Source organism: Mya arenaria, chromosome 7, assembly GCF_026914265.1.
Source record: "Mya arenaria isolate MELC-2E11 chromosome 7, ASM2691426v1".
NCBI lineage: Eukaryota > Metazoa > Mollusca > Bivalvia > Myida > Myidae > Mya > Mya arenaria.
In genome coordinates, this window is record NC_069128.1 from 22,792,941 (window position 1) to 22,815,034 (window position 22,094).

At 35.4% G+C, this 22,094-nt stretch overlaps 2 protein-coding genes across 3 annotated transcripts in view; both read left to right on the top strand.

Annotated features, from left to right (window-relative positions):
• Nucleotides 1–1,321: 1,321 nt before the first annotated feature.
• On the top strand, nucleotides 1,322–14,295 carry LOC128241907 (arylsulfatase B-like). Its single transcript, XM_052959038.1, has 15 exons — nucleotides 1,322–1,437; nucleotides 1,656–1,758; nucleotides 2,491–2,602; nucleotides 3,446–3,497; nucleotides 5,413–5,516; nucleotides 7,731–7,837; nucleotides 8,352–8,416; nucleotides 8,784–8,888; nucleotides 10,702–10,765; nucleotides 11,456–11,553; nucleotides 11,745–11,884; nucleotides 12,563–12,621; nucleotides 12,863–12,974; nucleotides 13,507–13,634; nucleotides 14,028–14,295. The coding sequence occupies exons 1-15, from the start codon at nucleotides 1,435–1,437 to the stop codon at nucleotides 14,198–14,200; spliced, it is 1,425 nt and encodes a 474-aa protein (XP_052814998.1). The 5' UTR covers nucleotides 1,322–1,434; the 3' UTR covers nucleotides 14,201–14,295.
• Nucleotides 14,296–18,584: 4,289 nt separating this feature from the next.
• LOC128241906 (arylsulfatase B-like) overlaps nucleotides 18,585–22,094 on the top strand; it is a 29,575-nt gene continuing 26,065 nt past the window's right edge. Inside the window, exons 1-3 of one of the 2 annotated variants that reach the window (XM_052959036.1) lie at nucleotides 18,585–19,176; nucleotides 20,233–20,335; nucleotides 20,985–21,096. In XM_052959036.1, coding sequence (XP_052814996.1) covers nucleotides 19,174–19,176; nucleotides 20,233–20,335; nucleotides 20,985–21,096 — 218 coding nt within the window. In that variant the 5' untranslated portion in view covers nucleotides 18,585–19,173. The remainder of the gene's footprint in view (nucleotides 19,177–20,232; nucleotides 20,336–20,984; nucleotides 21,097–22,094) is intronic. The other variant, XM_052959037.1, reaches the window with a different exon arrangement.

Consider the following 22,094-nt stretch of genomic DNA (forward strand, 5'->3'; position numbering starts at 1 on the left):
CAAATTCTCGTGCCAAACCGACCACGTGTCCCAATGCAAGGAAATCAGTTTAAGTCGCGAGAACTGTCGCATTTTCTCCATTGGTGTATTTACCCTCTAAGAACAATGTAGCCAATCAGATACGTGACCGGACCTTTACAATGAATTAAGTCAATGACTAGTGATCATAAGATTGAATTCAGATGGATATTGAATACCAACATTGCCTGAAGTATACCTACACGTTCCCATTTATCACACGTAGTGTAGAATTGATATTATATTGGCCCGAGAACGATAAAGATGATCGGATTGCGTTATATAAATAAGAGACCCATATTTCATGAACTTACGGCTAAGGAGGTTCAATAAACATAAGGCTATCTCATTTGAAACTGGTCCTTGAAGATAAATTCGATATGAAATAATGTGATGATGGCAAGAGCACACTAAATGTACTAATATACAGCTGGAATATAGATGGATGTGAAATTACTCACATTAAACATGTCAAACAGGTGAACTGATGAGATGTTTGGCAATGAAAAATAGGCTGAATAATAAAGATAATGATTCAAAGAGGTTATTCGTTTTTACCATAGTCTATATTTAAACCGTTTTATACATACAATAAACCCTCTACAAATGTTATCCTAAACCGTAAGAACTTGTCAGCGGTTTTGTTAATATGAACGTTTATCTAGTTATCGTTTTCTGTGTAGCTTGGCCCCAAATTCGGACGCGGTCATCTGAAAGGAATCTGTTTTACCAAACGCTATTAACTACTTGAGCACTGGGTGTAATGAATAGTTGTGCTTTCGAATTTATTCAAAATCGACAAGAACCCGGTTAGTGATACAAATTGCTATATTTAGAGTATTTTCGATATCCATAGATAAATTAACTTACGGAGATATATTTCACATAAGTTAGCTAGTGGATAAAGTTGGCTTAATTGAATATGTTTATGCTGAGCGGTAATATTCTAAAAACTCTCTTCTTCTTCATTCGTACCCAAAACGTACAATTTGATACCAAAACATATATAATGCAAAAAAAAAAATCAGTCATTTATAGGTTTAAAACAATCTGATACACCAAGTGCAATTTCATCTTCATACTGCTGCTTGGATTTTGCTGTATTTTGTCCTTGTTTAAATGAAAATAAACGAAATTTATCGTAATTCTACAAGTTTTGATGGATATATTTAGTCAGCAGACGCAGCAGACGCACCGAAATTTCAATGTACGTCCAGCGCAGATATTTTGTCCTAAATTATCTTATCGGATAACATTACATGTATAGACCATCGTGGTGATGACTCATAGAGTGAAGAGCTGGAACATTGATACAGAAATTATAAATACTCATAATAAATGGATTGTTCAGAAGTTGCACTTATATTGCGTAATTGATTTACAAGCTCTGATTTATCACCGGTGTGTTTCGTCGATATGGTAAGTAAACTTTTAACGCATGCATAGTAGCAATTTGCATATAAATGATGGTATAAGTGAAGCTAAATAGATTGTCTAACCAGTGCCGTGCTAGAATAAAGTGTAAGAGGGATAAGACGTTTGTGGACATGAGCTTCTTTTCTCTGTAAAATATACTCCTTATTTTGATCAAGACTGTACACACACATTCCATCCATGGCTATTGTTTCCTTCTTCAGGAAGTGTCCCGTCCCCTTCTGGTCATTGTGGTTCTGGCGCACCTGGTCGTCATGGGAGCTGCTAAACCCCCACACATAATATTCATTGTGGCCGACGATTTGGGTATTAATAACAGTTTTGTTAACCAGTATGCAACTCACCATACAGTTCGTGTATACAACTGTTGTTTAAAAAATTAAGAAATTAGTCTCACTGAAAGTGTCTGAAGTTTTCCATCTAGGAGGAAACTTGACCATGAAGGCTATGCAACTTAAGTACAACTTATTGTCAAATATCAATGATCTATTATTTATTTATTTTTATATTACGCAATCCGATTAGCTTTATCAATTTGAGACACAATTTATAACAAATCTAATTGTATAGCACGTTTATCAAACTGAAAGTCCTCAGTAAAGGAATTTGGCTTATTGTAGTGTTTAAAACCTTGCATTTTATTATTCTGGGGACACGTATTGATAAATTGTGATGAATGCAAACGTTTAAAATGTCGATTATATTATTTATAATGTTTTATATACCAAAATAGTAATACCTTTTCGTGCGTGTACTAAATTATTAATATAAATCGAAGGCATTTGGCTTATTAAGTGTGTCTATAATGCTGACTTACGCCATTTTGGGGACATAATATTATGTAATGAGATATAAACAGACATATGGACCTTTATTGCCGTACGCATATGCTGTTCCACATTTGTGTGACCTTAAAAATATATCTTAAATTTAAATAAACTAAATGGGTAAGCAGATAAGATACAAGGGTTAACGGGTAGGACTACTTTAGGTCGGTGAAAAGGAATAATTTACTATAATTTGCGTATGTGGTTCCAGGATGGAACGATGTTGGCTGGCACAATGACCAGATGTTCACGCCCAATCTGGACAAGACGGCCAGACAAGGCGTCATCCTCAACTCCTCATACGTACAGCCCGTCTGCACACCGTAAGTCTGAACATTTTCTGGCGTGTATTATTACGACTTTCACGAATGAAATACGAAACAAAAAGAGCGCTTTGGTCGGTATAGTACTTAGAAAACACATACACGCTCGCTGCTAAAGGGACTCGCTCATGCCCTGTCCCGGTTTTACATTTAAAATCCTTTATTTGATAGTTGTTATACTCTTTGATACCGGAATTGCAGGGAAAAACAATTAAAGTATATAAAGTAATACTCAGGTTGTATTGGGGGGGGGGGGAACCAACGCCGTTTTTAGAACACTGACGCCTTCTTTACTCACCCCAAAGACCTATACAATATATGATGTACATATGATCTACTTTACCAAATTCATTGGAAACATCTTCCATCAACCAATCACGCTACAAATATATGCTAAATTGCATTACGAACTGTATTCGAAATTGGTCTTTGAACAGTATTTAAACGAATAGCAACATTTGTTGAAGGGTTCCAGCTGTCAATGTCTTAGTTTCGACACTACTACTGTTTTGCCACATTTTAATGATTTTAAATGACTCCGTAAAAAGTGCAATTTAAAAACTATAAGCGAATCTCTTTAAGATCAAACGGTCAACTGAGCAACTCATACTGTTTTTAAAACATGTTTATTTTCTCAACAATTTTCTGTTTCTTTTTAGCAAAATGCTAACGATAAACTACTTATATCTTATATTTGTTATGTATCAAAAGGCTAAGAAGATGAATAAATTTTATTCAGAACAAATATGAACAAACATAGATGTTCAATATCATCCATGATTCAAACATTTCAGTTAAAATGGCTACAATGTTGACAGCATTATGACAGATCTTATGTTGCAGGTCAAGAAACTGCTACATGACTGGATACTACCCCTTTCACACTGGACTTCAGGTGACCTTTGCCGATTTTTGCACTGTTAATATTGTTTAAACTACATGTTGGAGCTATATAAACATGCAAAAGATAGGGCTGTCATGTTGACAGTATATTGTAAGTAAAATCAAAACCGATATGCAGCTGTTAAAAATGCTTCAAACAACAGTATATATAAAATCACCAATAATTGTTATGCAATATCTCTGACTCTGGTGTGGTAAACATGACGTCATATACTCGTCCCATTACGGCTGTCTTTGGCGCTGGTGTGGTGAACGTGGCGAAATATTACCGTCCAATCCCGGCTGTCTTTGACGCTGGTGTGGTGAACGTGGCGAAATATACCCGTCCCATCCAGGATGTCTCTGACACTAGTGTAGTTGACATAAGGTCATATACCCGTACTATCATGACCCAATATACTCGCCCAAACATGGCGTCATAAATCCGTCCCATCCCTGATGTCTCGCACGCTAGTGTAGAAAACATGACGTTATATACCCGTACTATCATGGTATCGAATACCCGTTCTAACATGACGTCAAATTCCCGTTCCATCCCGGATGTCTCTGACGCTGGTGTGGTTAACTCGGCGTCATACGCCCACCCCATCCCGGATGGCTCTGACGCTGGCGTGGTTAACATGACGTCATTTACCCGCCCAATCCCAGATTTCTCTGACGCTGTTGTGGTTAAGATGACGTCATATACCCGCCCCATCCCGGGTGCCTTTGACGCTATTGTTGTTAACATGACGTCATATACCTGCCAAAACCCTGATGTCTCTAACGCTGTTGTGGTTAAGATGGTGTCATGTACCCACCCCATTCCGGGTGCCTCTGACGTTGGTGTTGTTATAATTACATCATGTACCTTCCCCATACCGGATGTCTCTGACGCTGGTGTGGTTAACATGACGTCACATACCCGCCCAGTCCCGGATGATTATGACGCTGTTGTGGTTAACATGACGTCATAAACCCGAACCATCCCGGATATCTCTGACGCTGGTTTGGTTAAGATGACGTCATATACCCGCCCCATACCAGATGTCTCTGACGCTGGTGTGGTTAACATGACGTCATATACCCGACCCATCCCGTATATCTTTATCGCTGGTTTGATTAAAATGACGTCATATACCCGCCCAATCCAAGATGTTTCTGACGCTGGTTTGGTAAACATGGCGTCATATACCCGTCCCATCCCGGTAACCTGCCGATAATCTTTGCCACATTACGCCAGTTATTGAATGAATATGAGCCCACTGATCTCAAAGCCAATAGTATGGCATGTGTTTGGTCATAAGACGCATTTTTTTTCTCAATGGTTTATACACACGACTGACCAATTCCATTAAACGGACAGGGCGGGTCCAGGATATAAGATTTTGGCGTGATACTGCATATTTTCCTCTACCATTTTGACATGAAAAGTTCACTTGAACTATGCTAGAGGTGGGTGGGGATCGAAGTCATTCTCAATTTCCCAAGTATAGGGAGATGTTTTTCGGAAGTTAATGGAATAGGTTTCTCGTTGGTATCCGACTTTGGTCAAAGGCAAACACGGACCAAATATCACCCCTCCTGTCATATGAATAAGAGTTTTGTCCATGAATAGGACCCTGCACACTAGCAAACTGTGCATTTATAGAATGGTGAAAGATTAACACGTAAAATAGGCCAATAATAAAAATTACATCATGTTAAGCAAGCAACTGGAAAAAACACCCGTGACTCGAAAGCGTTTTAGTCTGTTCTTTTTCATACGGAATTGATAGGTTAGGAAGAAAAAACAGCAACCTCATACTTACCTTCCTTTTGTTCCAATCATTGGTCGGGTAACACACAACGAACTATTTATTGAATGTGACCCAAGAGAAAAATAATACAACATAAATAAAAACACTTTCTGCATATTTCTTTTTCAGCATAATGTTATTTCTCCGACTAGCCCTGCATTCTTGCCTTCAAATTTTACCACCCTCCCACAAAAACTGAAAGAAATTGGCTATACCACCCATATGGTCGGAAAGTATGTAAATTGGTAATACCTTCTATATAGGCATTGTATTACAACCAATAGAGTCGAATTGTGAGTAGATTGGTTATAATAAACAAACGGTCGTTATGTGTATAGATTGGTTATAATAACCATATGGTCGTTAAGTGTATAGATTGGTTATAATACCCATATGGTTGTTATGTGTATAGATTGGTTATAATAACCATATGGTCGTTAAGTGTATAGATTGGTTATAATAAGGATATGGTCGTTAAATGTATAGATTGGTTATGATAACCATATTGTGGTTATGTGTATAGATTGGTTATAATAACCATATGGTCGTTAAGTGTATAGATTGGTTATGATAACCATATTGTGGTTATGTGTATAGATTGGTTATAATAACCATATGGTCGTTAAGTGTATAGATTGGTTATGATAATCATACTGTCGTTATGTGTATAGACCGGTTATAATAACCATATGGTCGTTATGTGTGTAGATTGGTTATAATACCCATATGGTCGTTATGTGTATAGACTGGTTTTAATAACCATATGGACGTTATGTGAATATATTAGTTATAGTACCCATACGGTCGTTATGTGAATATATTAGTTATAGTACACATACGGTCGTTATGTGAATATATTAGTTATAGTACCCATACGGTCGTTATGTGAATATATTAGTTATAGTACCCATACGGTCGTTATGTGAATATATTAGTTATAGTACCCATACGGTCGTTATGTGAATATATTAGTTATAATACCCATACGGTCGTTATGTGAATATATTAGTTATAGTACCCATACGGTCGTTAAGTGAATATATTAGTTATAGTACCCATACGGTCGTTATGTGAATATATTAGTTATAGTACCCATACGGTCGTTATGTGAATATATTAGTTATAGTACCCATACGGTCGTTATGTGAATATATTAGTTATAGTACCCATACGGTCGTTATGGTTATAGTACCCATACGGTCGTTTTGTGAATATATTAGTTATAGTACCCATACGGTCGTTATGTGAATATATTGGTTATAGTACCCATACGGTCGTTATGTGAATATATTGGTTATAATACCCATACGGTCGTTATGTGAATAAATTGGTTATAATACCCATACGGTCGTTATGTGAATATATTGGTTATAGTACCCATACGGTCGTTATGTGAATATATTGGTTATAGTACCCATACGGTCGTTATGTGAATATATTGGTTATAGTACACATACGGTCGTTATGTGAATATATTGGTTATAGTACACATACGGTCGTTATGTGAATATATTAGTTATAATACCCATACGGTCGTTATGTGAATATATTAGTTATAGTACCCATACGGTCGTTTTGTGAATATATTGGTTATAGTACACATACGGTCGTTATGTGAATATATTGGTTATAGTACCCATACGGTCGTTATGTGAATATAATAGTTATAGTACCCATACGGTCGTTATGTGAATATATTGGTTATAGTACCCATACGGTCGTTATGTGAATATATTGGTTAAACTACCCATATGGTCGTTATGTGTTTAGATTCGTTAAAGTACCCATACGGTCGTTATGTGTGTAGATTAATTATAATACCAATAACCATATACTTATGGTCAGAACATAGGTTGTTTGGTTATAATACCGAAATGGTCAAAACATATGTAGATTGGTTATAATACTCTTTTGGTCAGAACGTATGTAGCAATAGATTGGTTATAACCCCGAAATGGTCAGAACGTGTGTAGATTGGTTATAATATCCTTTTGGTCAGATCGTATGTACATTGGTTATATAACCCATGTGGTCAGAACGTATGTAGATTGGTTATACGACTTTATGGTCGATATATGTAAATTGACTATACCTTTACCACCAATATTGTCGGACAATATGTAGATTCGTAGTATGGTCGGACAATATGTAGATTCGTTGTATGTTCGGATAATATGTAGAGTCGCTTTATGGTCGGACAAAGTGTAATTTTGCCATATCACAGATTATGTGTCTTTTGCTGAAATGCACAGCTTTTTTACCAATCACGGTGGTAATTTTATATCCAAAAAAGATTTTCTGGCATAGATTTAAGTATATAATTATTTACTAATCAATAAAAGTAGTCCCACTCATTTACAGATTCGGCTGGTTCAAACTATTTGATATGATTCTGCTCTATATGCCGTTAATCTTACCAGCAATTGCAGCTTTTTTTATGGCTTCAGGTGGCACCTCGGATTTTGTAACTGGAAGTACACGCCTACATTCCGGGGGTTTGACTCCTTTATGGGCTATTACCTCGGCGCTGAGGACTATAATACACATATGAGAGGTAAACACAGGTATTGCATAGGAAGCGTAATGGTGTGAGGTATTTTTATTGGGACCGATTAGGTTGGTTTATTGTGCCTGTTAACAATCAAAAACATTCCCGGGTAAATGTCTTCTCAAATGCAAAATATTCATTAACATCTATCAACATTGTAAAAATGATACCCTTGTCATGTTACGAATTGGCTGGCATATCTGCTAGTTGGTTTGAGGTAGTGTACAATTTCTTAATTCATTCCCTTGATGTTAATAATGGTCCTGGGCGCAGACACATGCCTCATAAGAACGGTTTAACACCCTCAGTATTCTCCTACTTTGAAAAATAGTTGAAACATATTGCAAAATGAACAAACTTGCCCATGATGACAGATTAGCTCACATTACAGATTGCCAGTAATGTTTTTTTGTTCTTATAAAGCCGTTCAGCCAATTGGCGAAGATGTCACATGCAAATGTTCAGAGTTCCATGCCAGATATATTAAATATAAGATTACAAACAACATGCATATTTTCAGATAACGGATATGACTTCCGGTTCAACAAATCCGTGCACCATCCACCGGAAGGAGAATATTCGGCGGTGAGTTATCAATTTTACTATGCATCTAAGCACAACTCTGTATATTTTAGAGATTTACCCATTTGTGCTTTTTTTAAAAATTCCGTGGTTAGTGTTTCAGATCAGCAAGCATGTTGAACGTGTTTCAGAACCTTATATAAATGCTTATCTTTTGGTGCCTACTTCTATTCGTTTACGGACGTTCAGTTGACGTTTCTGCAAGTATGGATAAGCAAAACATGTTTTTATACCTGTTTGGTATCGTAGTTTGCATTTATAGTCAGTTATCTGTTCTAAAACAGGTTGCAAGGGTTTCTAAATAGACATGGCGAAACAAAGTGTCGTAGTAAAACCTTATATTTGGTGCGAACATTGTTTGGTGTTCCAGAATGTGATATCTGCGCGTGCATTGGAGATACTGGACTCTGTAGACCCAGTGGAGGAGCAGCTCTACCTCTATCTGCCATTTCAGTCGGTGCACGAGCCTCTTGAGGTAAAACCACTTAAACATTCCTGAAGAAGGTATAATACTAGTTTACAATAATACAAAAAAAAATCTCGACTGAGAACACCTGGAAGTTGGTTGCCCTGTTGGCGCAGAGGATAGCGCTTCGAATTCCAGCCTGAGTGCATGCAAGTTTAGTTGGTTGTCACCAAGCCGGACAAGTGGGCTACGGTTGTACTTTTATATAAATACAAGTACATGCAGCTCGATTGTGATCACATCCCTGCTTGCTGTAAAGGTATGTACGGCTAATGTTAGGCGATTTAGTCCCCCGCTTGCAGTGTCTGCACTGAAATGCAACAGGGTTACAACTGAATACAGTTTGCTAGCGTTAGCTTAAACCTTAATGGCACGCATGCTGCTTTTCTAAGCAAATATGAAGAACATATTTATTTACCAGCCATACGTTCAGTCATCGATAACAGTCACTCATGTTTACTGTTTTGTGTGACCCTGTTCTGCAAGCGGGGAATCAAACCATAAACACTAGCCGCAAACACCTTTAGTGAGCTTTAACTGACCCCAGGGCTATTTTGTTTCTACTCTGAGAGACAACCAGGAGGACATGTCCATGGTTTGACTTGAACACACCAGATGAGTGTGAGGCGAGTCCACTCTCATTATTAAGATAGAGTTTTATCTATTTCATTGACGAGATCAATCTTCCTTATCAAGCAGGGGAGATCTCTGTCACAACATTGTTCATCTATATAAGAATTTTTCTAACTATAGTTTGTTAACACGTTTTTGAGCAATAGTTTATTGTTTTATATATTCCATTAAATAACACTGTTGCAAACGCTTAAAACTGAAATTCGTTTAGTTAAGTTTAACTATATGCTATTGTTCTTTTCTCGAAAGAGTATAAATAAGATACAATTTACACAAACGCTTAAAATCAAATCAAACAAAGAGGTCAAATTGGTTGGGCTTCAAGTTATAACAACATTAGTTGAACCCTTCCCATGCGCCAATATAACGTCAATGTCGTTTAACCCTATGATTAAACGTTCCTAGAAAAACAAGAAAATGCTTAAGTTGTTCAATATAGTAAACAATAGAATTGAACGCCACCGAAAGCGCAAATATAATATCATAATGAAATAATGTGTGAAGTTTGTTACACGATGTGCTACGGATATAGGACAACCATGAACAATTACATTTATACTGAATTTTTCTCTTGTCATATTTATTTTCATCATTACCTAAATACCCCGATCCTTTATCAAACTCGGTATACCGATTGTAAATTTTAGAAACCAAAGAAATTTTAAGAGAGCCAACAATATACAGAGGATAATTGTTTGTTTGAATCTTAGATCGTTATATATTTCAAGGAGTGAGCACCAACATTTACTGTTATTTCACCAGTGGCGTTGTCACGAGTGAAATATTCACTTTTGGTATTCACGAGGTGAAAAATATTAATATCTTACAATAAGATAAACATCAATTGGAATTCTAAGTCATAAATAATACTTTTTAAAGAAACGCGGCAATTTGTATGCGCACGTAACGTCTTTTCGGATATGACGTCGTTGAAATTGTGTCCCAGCCTATGAGCGCTGACGTTTGGTTTGGAATCGAGAGCGGACTTCAATTTCAAAACAGTGAAAAATATCAAATAAATATGTTCATCGTTTGAAACAATGAAATATCAATTTTATTTCACTGATCAGTCTCTTTAAACCACCAGCATATGATAAAACTCATCATTTGTCGTATAAAAAGCCGAAGCATTGCAGTGTTTGTGAAAACTACATGGCCGAAAATGTTCACATAATTCTCGTTTTTGCAGGTTCCTGAACGATATGAAAACATTTATTCAAATATTTCAACTAAGTACAGGCGTACTTACTGTGGTATGTATAGTTTTAAATATATATAATAGTAATCAGAAAAAGGGTTTCAAATAAAATGATTGCAGCCATAACATCTCTATCATGAGAAAATGTTAAAACGCTTTCGGAATATGTTCAACTAAGTGCAGGTTCCATCTGTGGCAGATCCAGGATTTGACATTAGTGTGTGTGTGTGGGGGGGGGGTCAAAACTTAGGATGCGCGGCCCCCTCCATATAACCTTCACGTAAAGGCTCTGATAATTTCGCTTATTAAATATAAAATGGTGCATTATTATATAAGAAAGGAGTTATATCTGTCACTCTTATTTCAAATTCGCTTGATTTCTTCTTTGATTGTATTCTCTTGCCGTCCGTTTATATTTAATAACTCATTGATTTTGTTTGATTTTATTAATAATAAATTATTACTAATAAAATCAAACAAAATCAAATAGCATCTTTAGATATATTATTACTAATAATATATCTAAATATGTCGTACTGTATTATTTACATGTTTAAGGAGTACTTTGGCTGCTTGTTTAATGTATTATCTGTGTATATAGAAAGTATGAATATAATTTTCAGCCAAAATAAAAAGAAATAAATCATCATATGTGTTTAAAGACTTTCTAACATGATGATGTCATGTTTGAGCAAACTCCTGCTTTTGCGAAACATCTTCTCATTGAATCTGTTGTGTTTTACAGGCATGGTTTCTGCACTGGACGAGGCGGTTGGGAACATCACTTCCGCCTTGAGAGACCGGGGATTCATGGACAATGCTCTCATCGTCTTCACCACTGACGTGAGTTTGTTCGCCTATATAGAGATCCGTTGAATTGTTGTTTTTTGAATTACATGTATACTGTATTCTATATATTGGAATGCTAATGTTTTTTATGTCATTGTCTGAAACCACACACCTTACACGTGTTCTAAAACATTAATTAGCTTTATCAAATATGTATCTAATACTGATATGAATTCCACTGATAGAACGGTGGACCGACGTACACGGCCGCGAACAACCTGCCGCTTCGGGGCTCCAAGACGACGCTGTGGGAGGGCGGCACGCGAGGGGCGGCCTTCGTCTACAGCGACAACCTCCTCCAGAAAACCGGATACACAAACAACGAGTAGGCATACTTGACAACCTGGGAATGTTTTCAGATTGCAATGTTTCAACAAACTGCATTTAGTTAACACAAACAATAGATAGTTACGTGATTCAAAACTTCAAATAGCTTCTCAGATTTGAGTCAGTTCTGACCCTAAGATAACGAGTACCACTATACCTGGGAATATTTTATAGTACAAAAATGATAGGGAAAGATCTACATTAATATACTATTTTGGAATCAAATCCAGAAATAAACTTGTTTTCTGATAGCTCCATTAAACTTGATTTTAAATTTTGATTTCAGGTGTCACAATATTGGTTTGGTATCATTTAAAAAATTGCCTTCCTGGTTACTTTTATGTTAAATAAAAGACATGAAGGATATGATACTTGCAGTTGTTTTGCAATGACTGAAGGCTAGAAACCTATAATAATATGGGTAAACAGATATCATAAATTTACATTTATTGTGGGTCGGGTTCTTAAATAATTTACCTTGAAAATTGAGAAACACCTTTTCTTATGGTATCCACTGTACATTAGGTCATACTCTGATGCCTAATTAGGATGAAAATTTATTGACATCAAAAGATTTACGACAAATGCCGAAAAATATACATGTACTTCGGCAAACTTCGGACAGTCTCACTGTACAATATATACCTTATCGATTGAGCTACTTGTATCTTTACAGAATGATTCATGCTGTGGATTGGTTCCCAACACTTCTTACGTTGGCAGGAGGAAAACCAGGTATTTTTAAAAAAATAAGTTTAACAATAGTTGACTGGTTCCCGACACTTTTTAAACTAACAGGTATTTTTTTGTGCAATCGAAATATCTCGTTTTCTGTGAATACATAAAAAAAAATTCCGAATAAGTATGTTAAAAAAAGCTTCTCTAATTCCAATAATAAATATAATTATCTTGTTGTTGATATTTGTTGTTTCTTTTTGTTATAAGATTGAGTTTCATGTTTGTACTTTGCCCGCAGACGCTGGTATGGACGGGGTGAACCAGTGGCCTACCGTCAGTTCCGGAGCTCCTTCCGCTCGCTCGGAGTTTGTCTACAATATCGACGAAATTTACAAGAATGCAGCTATCAGGTCCGATTATTGGTATCGCTATGTTCGGATAACGTGTTTATAAGTTGCAGAAATCGAGGTGTAAACATTACCCCATTTTAAAATATATTAATTACTAGTATTATTTGAACTTTCAAGAGCGATGGCAAAGAGTTATCTTTGATATTGATAAAGAATGGTGATATAAGTGGCGGTTCCAGTATTTGGCGTTAGAGGTGTCGAAGCTTTGAGTATGTGTCTCTTCCCTGATAACCGATATATAATTTAATTGATAGTAGAGAGGCTTCCAGGGTCCTATCAATATTACAGTTTGGATACGTTCAGTCTGAACAGGTGTTTTTTGTTAATTATTTATTTTCACGTGTTTTACCCGATATTGACATAAAAATATAAATTATGTGTACGGTTTGGAGAGGGGACACCAGATGGTTCCTCCCCAAAATAAAACAACAACAACACATAACAACAACAACATAACGTTTAGTTGAAAGAACAGATTGATAGATAGTTATTAGTTTAAATCCAAGAAACATATATAAGTCACACCTTTCAGGGTTGACCAATATAAGCTGATCGAAGGCTCACCGGGTGTCTTTAACGGATGGACACCACTGCCGCCACTGGCAGCTTCGGACATGTCAAATGCGTCCTTTCCAGAGCATCAACTGTTCGACCTTCAAGGTAAGCCCATAAATAGTTTAAACTTAAACCGTGTTCTGAACCTATCAATGCTTTGGGGAGTAATTTAAATGTTGTAAATTTGCGACAAGTTTAATATTGATAAGACCGTCTTACTGGAACTAATTTACAAGTTCAGATTTCTTATACTTCAGCACCGGGGTGTACTTCTAGAGCAGGCTTTCCACCCTAACTGTTTTGACAAACATTTAAATAAGCATAATAATTAGTTAGTCATCAAGTTATTTACGTACTTTTCATTTCACAAAGAAAAAAAAAATCAATTAGCGCTCGCTGTTTTAGATGTTAATTGACACAAACATTTTCTATGATATTTTTTTTCCGTACGCAATTTGTTTATTGACAAATAGTTTACTGTAAATATACATTTTACAGTGGACCCGTCGGAGCACCATGACATAGCGAGTGAGCACCCAGATATTGTTTCCAAAATGCTGGGCCGCCTCAGTTTTCACAAGGCGACATTAGTACCTGCCAATATCCCGCCCGCAGACCCCGCGTCCGACCCCAAAAACTTCGGCGGTAACTGGTCACCAGGATGGTGCTAGGACTGCAAAACAACTTGATACTCATGTTCAGAATGTTTGTGTAGAGATAATTCATAATTCAAAATATATAAATAGCTCCAGCATGAACACATTTGAGCAGCTTTCTTTCAAACTAAATATAACGGCTAATATATATTCATGACAGTTTCAAATTTGTATATCATTAAAATATGTTAATCACATAGTTGTGTTTGTTAGGGTGTTACGATTATGCATTTGCAATTATTATTCGTACACAGTGGAAGTTGCTGATATTGTCAGGACGGTAGATGAGAAGCTTGGATGGTTACCTGTAGGTATTGATTGGCCAAATCTTAGGAGCAACCATGCCTTTGTTCGCTACTATTACTGATAATATCCGAAAAAAATAGTAGTTCTTAGATTACTTGGTTAATTAAGTCTGTCTGCTGAGCAATACTTTTTGAAGATTTTTTTTTCTAGCAAGCTGAATTATTATAACATTTTTACCCAATACACATCACTGTTCCATGCTGTACTTCCCATGTACATAATACCAAATACACATGACTGTACCATTCTGTACTTCCCATGTACATAATACCACTGTCAATTCTTGCTACTTCAATGGATACGATTTTCTATAATTTATCCTCTTGGAAGAAATAACCATTTTACAGTGATATGTAAACTAGAGGAACCGTGCGCGTGTGGATTGCCCGTACAACCGGGAAAACTAGTAAATGTTATCACTCTATGCAGTGCTCTTACTAACGGCTTTTGTAAATAATTGTTCCAATATTTTACCTATCTAAAACTATATGATTTTATTTCATGTCACCAGGTGTTTGTAAATAACAAATAGTGTACATATTTAAAACTGTATGGTTTTATTTCATGTCACCAGCTCTTTGCCATGCTTTGATAATTATGTTATGTATGTTTGTTATTTATGTCGAAAAATAGCTCATTGAGCTAATGTTCTTTGTAAGCATATACCCGACTTTAAATTAAATAAAGTTTTATTGAATCTTGCATTCTTGTATCTTTTAAATCTTTAAGTATGCAAAAGCTGCGTTATTATATATATAAACAAAAGTAACAAGCATACCACTGCTCTTAATATATTACATAAATGTATAAAAGTTTCATTTGAAGGTCATTTAACGCTAAATACGAACCTAACAACCGCTTAAATGCTTTTTATAAGGTTATTGCCTATAACACTCTTCAAGAGTCGTTAATGGATAAATAAATCAGAAATACTTAACCAGATCTCTGAAAAAATGACATGGAAACCACGGAATTTAAAAACAAAATTACATTTATTATCATATCGCTATAAAAATAACATGAAAATCCTAGTGACTGCAAATATATCAACAAAACACCCATCATCGAATAGCTGTAAGTTTGACGCGGAAACCACTGCAATGGAAAATAAACATCCAGGAGCTACAATACCAGATCGCTGCACAGTAGACATTGAAACATCTGCAACAGAAGATGAACCAACCAGAACTACATTACCAGATCGCTGCACAGTAGACATTGAAACATCTGCAACAGAAGATGAACCAACCAGAACTACATTACCAGATCGCTGCACAGTAGACATTGAAACATCTGCAACAGAAGATGAACCAACCAGAACTACATTACCAGATTATTGCATAGTTGACATGAAAACCACTGCAATAACAATCAAACAATAATGTTATTAGGATTACATTTGAACAAAAGTGACTGTAGATAAACCAACTGAAAATCAATTACCAGATGGCTGTACAGTTGATATGAACACAATAGCAATCGAAGATACACAATCGGACCTAAACCGACTGTTATTACGAGAAATACCACTGTCGGAAAAGTAAACAAATTAAATGTAAAGTATACGAGGCCACTATTGTAGAAAATGAACCAACCAGAACTATATGCTTTGGTCGATGCGAAATATATGTCCAACAACTACTGCGACAGAATTATTTTTTATTTTTTATATTTTTATCATCCGAATTGAACCGACAGCGTCGACATGTTTTCCTCATGTGATGAGATGACATTGGAAACTTGATCACATCGCATGAAAGTTGCGCTGCATGTAACATTAACGTTTAACCGTATAGAAGAATTAACTAAGTCATGTACTACCCCTGACGAGGTACCGATACATGTTAAAATTTAGAGAGGAAACGAAAATGATAATTATCAAAAGCAGTAAAGAAATGGTGTGGTCAGTAAGTATTCTCAAACGTACAAAGAAGAATCAAAACAACAGCAACGACAGAAAGATGGAAAGTAGTTAATAGTCTGAAAGGGAAAAAGCATTCTCAAACGTACAAAGACGAAAAGAAACAAAAAAACAGCAACAAAAACAACAACAGACAATATGTCAGAGAATGCACATGCATTTGTGTATTAACAAAAGTAAAATTGAAAGTAGCCAATGAATTAATATGGAAAAAAATATTTTGATTCACTTTCATATCTTAATAAAATAGGCTATGTAACAATGCGTAAACACTTTCGAATTGGTGTAACTTGCATTCTTGATTTCAGTTTGATATTAAATACCACCATTGCCTGAAGTAAACCTTCACGTTCCCGTTCATCTCAATTTATCAGTGTATGTCGTTGCGTTAGAATTAAGGATAAAAAATCGACATGTTGCATTTTATTGGGGCACGGTATGCAATGGCGCAGTTCAAAATCAAGTCCAAAATACCCCAATAAAATGCAACATGTCGAATTTTAATACTTATATTTACACTTATTTAAATCTGCATTTCTGCCAAAATAAATAGATTATTCAAAAGCAATTTCTCTTTTTTCTTTTATTTCTATATTTTCAATGACAAGTATATTATAAATACGTATTATAACTGTATTACAACTAGAAAAATACGGCTGGAGTTATGAAATTAACATTAACAAGAAAACAACAAAAATATCGCCACCTACAAAGTTCTCATTATATCTCGCGATAATACGCGATACTAGCGTTTGTTAGTCACGAGTGTTCAAATTGGAGCGAAATTCAAGTCAATTTTCTTGTTGAGCGTTATTTTGAAGAATCAGTTGGTGTATGAAACATTTTGGAATACGATGTTTGACAAATCATGAAGTGCATTGTCATTTCCTTGGAAGTTAACATTCAATTTGGATGAAACGACAGTGGCGGGTGGGGTAACGTTTTTAGCAATGGGAACTTTCGCGGAAGGAAAGCCAGGGGACGCGAGAATACTTAGTGTTGAACTGAGCCCTTCTTCTAGACGTGGCTGGGTGCACTACAATATGTTATTGCTTCATTTCCTCGATTTCATGTTTTGTCAGATGCTTTATTTTTACCTAATGTCAATTCCAAATTCCGAAATAAGTTGTTATCATTTTCATTTAATATTTCTTCAACTGTTCCATCCATCATGAAATCATCTACATTAAAATCAAATTATCGTTGCATATTTTGTTTTAACTGGTTTACTGCAGATTTTAGTTTTGCAGGTTGCCAATAATTTTACTACAATTTCATTAAAAAAATAGTTCCGTAGTAAATATGCCCCGCCCATTAGTATTCTTGCGCCCAATGACAGGACAGAAGTATCGAACAAACGCAGGCCATTTCGATGGGACATGCCATTGCACTTTATCCAGAAATAATGTGAAATTGATAAACAACAACCATCGTTAAGGAATGAATTGTTAATGTAAATATTTGGCGTTTGATACACGTATTGTACAATTAATATTATATTGGCTTTAGTAGGGTCTCAGAACTATAACGCTTATCGGATTGCGTTATATAAATATGAGTCCCATATTTCATGAACTAATGTAAGGCTAAGAAGGTTCAATAAACATAAGGCTATCTCATTTAAAACTGGCTCTTGAAGGGAATTGCAATATGCAATAATGTGATGATGACAAGAGCACTAGAAATGTACTGATATACAATTGGAATATAGATAAAGGTGAAATCACATTAAACATGTCGTAGGTGAACTGTTGCGCAATGAAAAAAGGCAGAATAATAAAGATAATGATTTAAACAGGTTATTCGTTTTGACCATAGTCAATATTTAAACGGTTTCATACATACAATAAACCCTCTAAAGGTATCCTAAACCGTAAAGAATTTGTCATCGCTTGTGCTAATATAAAAATTTATATATTTATCGTTTTCTGTTTAGCTTGGCGCAAAAAAGAGACGCGGTTATCTGACAGGTATCTATTTAATCCAAGGCTATTAACTACCTGTTTAACCCGGTTAGTGATACCGATTGCAATACTTAAAGTAATGTCGATACCCACAAAGATAAATGTACTTGACAAGACATTCACCACATGAGTTAGATCGTGGGTCATGTTGGTTGTTTGAATATGTATAAACAGGGCGGTAGTATTATTAAGTAAACCTTTCTTCTTCTCCATACGTAGCAAAAAGTACAACTTGAAAACAACATATATTTAATGCGAACTATTTTCAGTCACATGAAGGTTCAATACAATCTGAAACACCGATTGCAATTTCATCTTCTTACTGCTGCTTGGTTTTTGCTGTATTATGTCCTTGTTCAAATGAGAATAAACGCGAATTATCGTAATTCTACAAGTTTTGATGGATATATTAAGTCAGTTGATGCACAATTTCTATGTACATCCAGAGCAGATATTTTGTCATAAATTATCTTATTGGATACTATTACATAGGCAGCCAGTCGTTTAACATGTGGTGATGATTCAGTGGGGTGAAGAGCTGGAACTATTGAACAAGAAGTCATAAATACCCGTCATAAATGGATTGTTAAATGAACGTCCAGTGCAGATATATTGTCATCAATTATTTTATCGGATAACATTACATATTGAGCCCATCGTTTAACATGTGGTGATGATTCATTGGAGTTAAGAGCTGGAACTTTGGTACAGAAATTATAAATACCCGTAATAAATGGATTGTTTAATAGTTGCGCTTACTAGGCGTAATTGTTTTATTACCAGTGCCATTCGTCGATATGGTAAGTAAGCTTTTAACACATGTAGCAATTTGCATATTAAAGGTGGCATAAGTGAAGATAAATAGATTGTCTTATCAGTATCGTGCAAGAATATGGTGTAAGAGGGTGAAGACATTTGTGGACATGAGCCCGCAGTATTTTCAACTACTAGTATTTCAAAACATTTGTTGCCAATTTAGTGAGTAGTTTACAAACTATTTTTTTAACAATATATTTCCTTATTGGGACGCTCGCGCGTACAAAAATCCCATATTTTTTCCGTATTGTACGAACCACAGGTCCCATGTTAAACCTATGATAAAGACTGAAACCCGTGAAAAGGTTCCGAATGAAAATCCGAATCAACAGGCGCTATAGATGAAGCGTTACGATAAAGCTTCTGTATAATTATTATTATTATTAATATTAAGATTATTATTATTATTAATATTATTATTATTATTTTTATTATTATTATTATTATTATAATTATTATTATTATTATTATTATTATTATTATTATTATTTAACATTTTCTGTACAATACAGACTATATTTGGGATTATATTTATAGGTATAGTCGCATAAGCACTTATTTTGCATGTATATATTGTATATATTTAACATTGTTCAGTACAATACGAAATGTATTTGGACTCGAACACAGCTTGGAAATCCATATTGGACTCGCCTAGCGGCTCGTCCAATATGACTTTGTACTCGTCCAAATATATATCCGTATTGTACAGAACAATGTTAAAATATATACATTGTATACATGCAAAATAAGTGCTTATGCGACTGGGTCTGATCAAACCATTCGTTTTGTATGTGCATATAAACAATCTTTAACTAATCTCTAATATTACTAACTGTAGGTATGGAAGTAGTTTTGGGCTGAAATTGTTCATTTTGGTGAACTTTATCTGTGCTTGTACTAACCGTGTGTTCATCAATCACATAAACGTTTGACTCCATTTCTTTCATGTACGAACGCTTCTTTTCTCTATAAAATACTCCCTTTTTACCAGAATTATACACACACATTCCATCCATGGATATTGTTTCCTTCTTCAGGAAATGTCCCGTCCCCTCCTGGTCATTGCGGTTCTGGCGCACCTGGTCGTCATGGGAGCTGCTAAACCACCACATATCATTTTCATTGTGGCCGACGATTTGGGTAATTATCACAGTTTTGTTTATCAATATGAAACTCACCGTACAATTCGTGTATCAAACTGTTACTAGTAGTTAAAATTGAAGGAATTAGTCTCATTGAAAGCGTCTAAAGTTTTCCATCTTGGGGAAACTTGACTATGTAAGCTATGTAACTTAAGCTCAACATATGGTCAAATACCAATAATCTATTATTTATATCATGCAATCCGATTAGCTATATCGATATCAGACCCAATTTAGAACACATCTAATTGTAAAGCACGTTTATGAAACTGAAAGCCACCAGCAAAGGAATTTCGCTTACTGGAGTGTTTAAAATATTGCATATTATTATGCTGGGGACACGTATTGGTAAAGTGTGATGTGCGTGTACTAAATTATTAGTATAAATCGAAGGCATTTGGCTCATTAAGTGTTTCTATAATGCTGACTTAAACCATTTTGGGGACATATGTTATGAGATATAAACAGATATAAGGACCTTTATTGCAGTACGCATATTTTGCTCCACACTGTGACCTTAAGAATATATTGTAAAACAACAACAAAAACTGAATGGGTGAGCAGTTAAGAGATAAGGATTAACGTGTTGGATTTCTCGAGGCCGGTGAAAAAGAATAATTTACTATAATTTGAGTATGTGTTTCCAGGATGGAACGATGTTGGCTGGAATAATAACCAGATGTTCACGCCCAATCTGGATAAGATGGCCAGTGAAGGCGTCATCCTAAACTCCTCATACATACAGCCCGTCTGCACACCGTAAGTCTGAACATTTTCTGGCGTGTATTATTACGACTTTCACGAATGAAATAAGAAACAAAAGGAGCGCGTTGGTCGCAATAGAACACATACACGCTTTCTGCTTTGGGGACTCGCTCTTGCCCTTTCCCGGTTATAAATCTAAATCACTTATTTCATAGTTATTTTACTCTTTGATAACGAAATTGCAGGGAAATTACAATTAAAGTTAAAAACCAATCACGCTACAATTATTTGCTTAATTGCATTCGAATTGGTTGATGGATATAACCGTTCAACAAATGATGCTATTCGTTCAACTGTATTCTAAATTGGTCTTTGAACAGTATTTAAACAAATAGCATCATTTGTTGAAGGGTTCAGCTGTCAATATCTAAGTTTCGACACTCCTACTGTTTTGCCATATTTGAAAGTTTTTTTTAAATGTTTCCGTTAAAAGTGCACTTTACAAACAATAAGCGAATCTCTTGAAGATCAAACGGTAAAATGAGCAACTCAAACTTTTCTCTCAGCCGAGTGAAGTTAGAAAAACATACGACATTTGACATCCAAAAATGAATGTCGTGCCAGCACGACATTGGACATTTGACATTCAAAAATGAATGTCGTGCCAGCACGACATTGGACAATTGACATTCAAAAGTGAGAATCGTTCTTGCGCGTCATTTGAAAATTTCTAGAATAATCTTCTTCTAGAATATACTTGATAAGTAACAAACATTCCAGAAGTTTCCACACTATTCTAAAACTTAAACCTAAAGTATCCACAATGTTCCAGAATGTTCCAAATGTAAATACATGTATAATTTGTAACAATAAACATCATTCTAAATACAAAGCAGTGCATAATACACAGATAAGCCGCCTGCATAACAATAGTAAGGTTTTGAAATAATCATGGTAAATGTTTAATATGTACTGATATATATTTCAATTGATTTGTGCTGACATCTGCAACACTTCATATAAACCGTACACAATAAAAGTTTGTGACTGTC

Coding starts and splice junctions, on each gene's coding strand:
- LOC128241907 (XM_052959038.1), top strand. Junction 11,885..12,562: donor ACCGGATACACAAACAACGA/GTAGGCATACTT, acceptor GTATCTTTACAG/AATGATTCATGCTGTGGATT. Junction 13,635..14,027: donor TCAACTGTTCGACCTTCAAG/GTAAGCCCATAA, acceptor TACATTTTACAG/TGGACCCGTCGGAGCACCAT.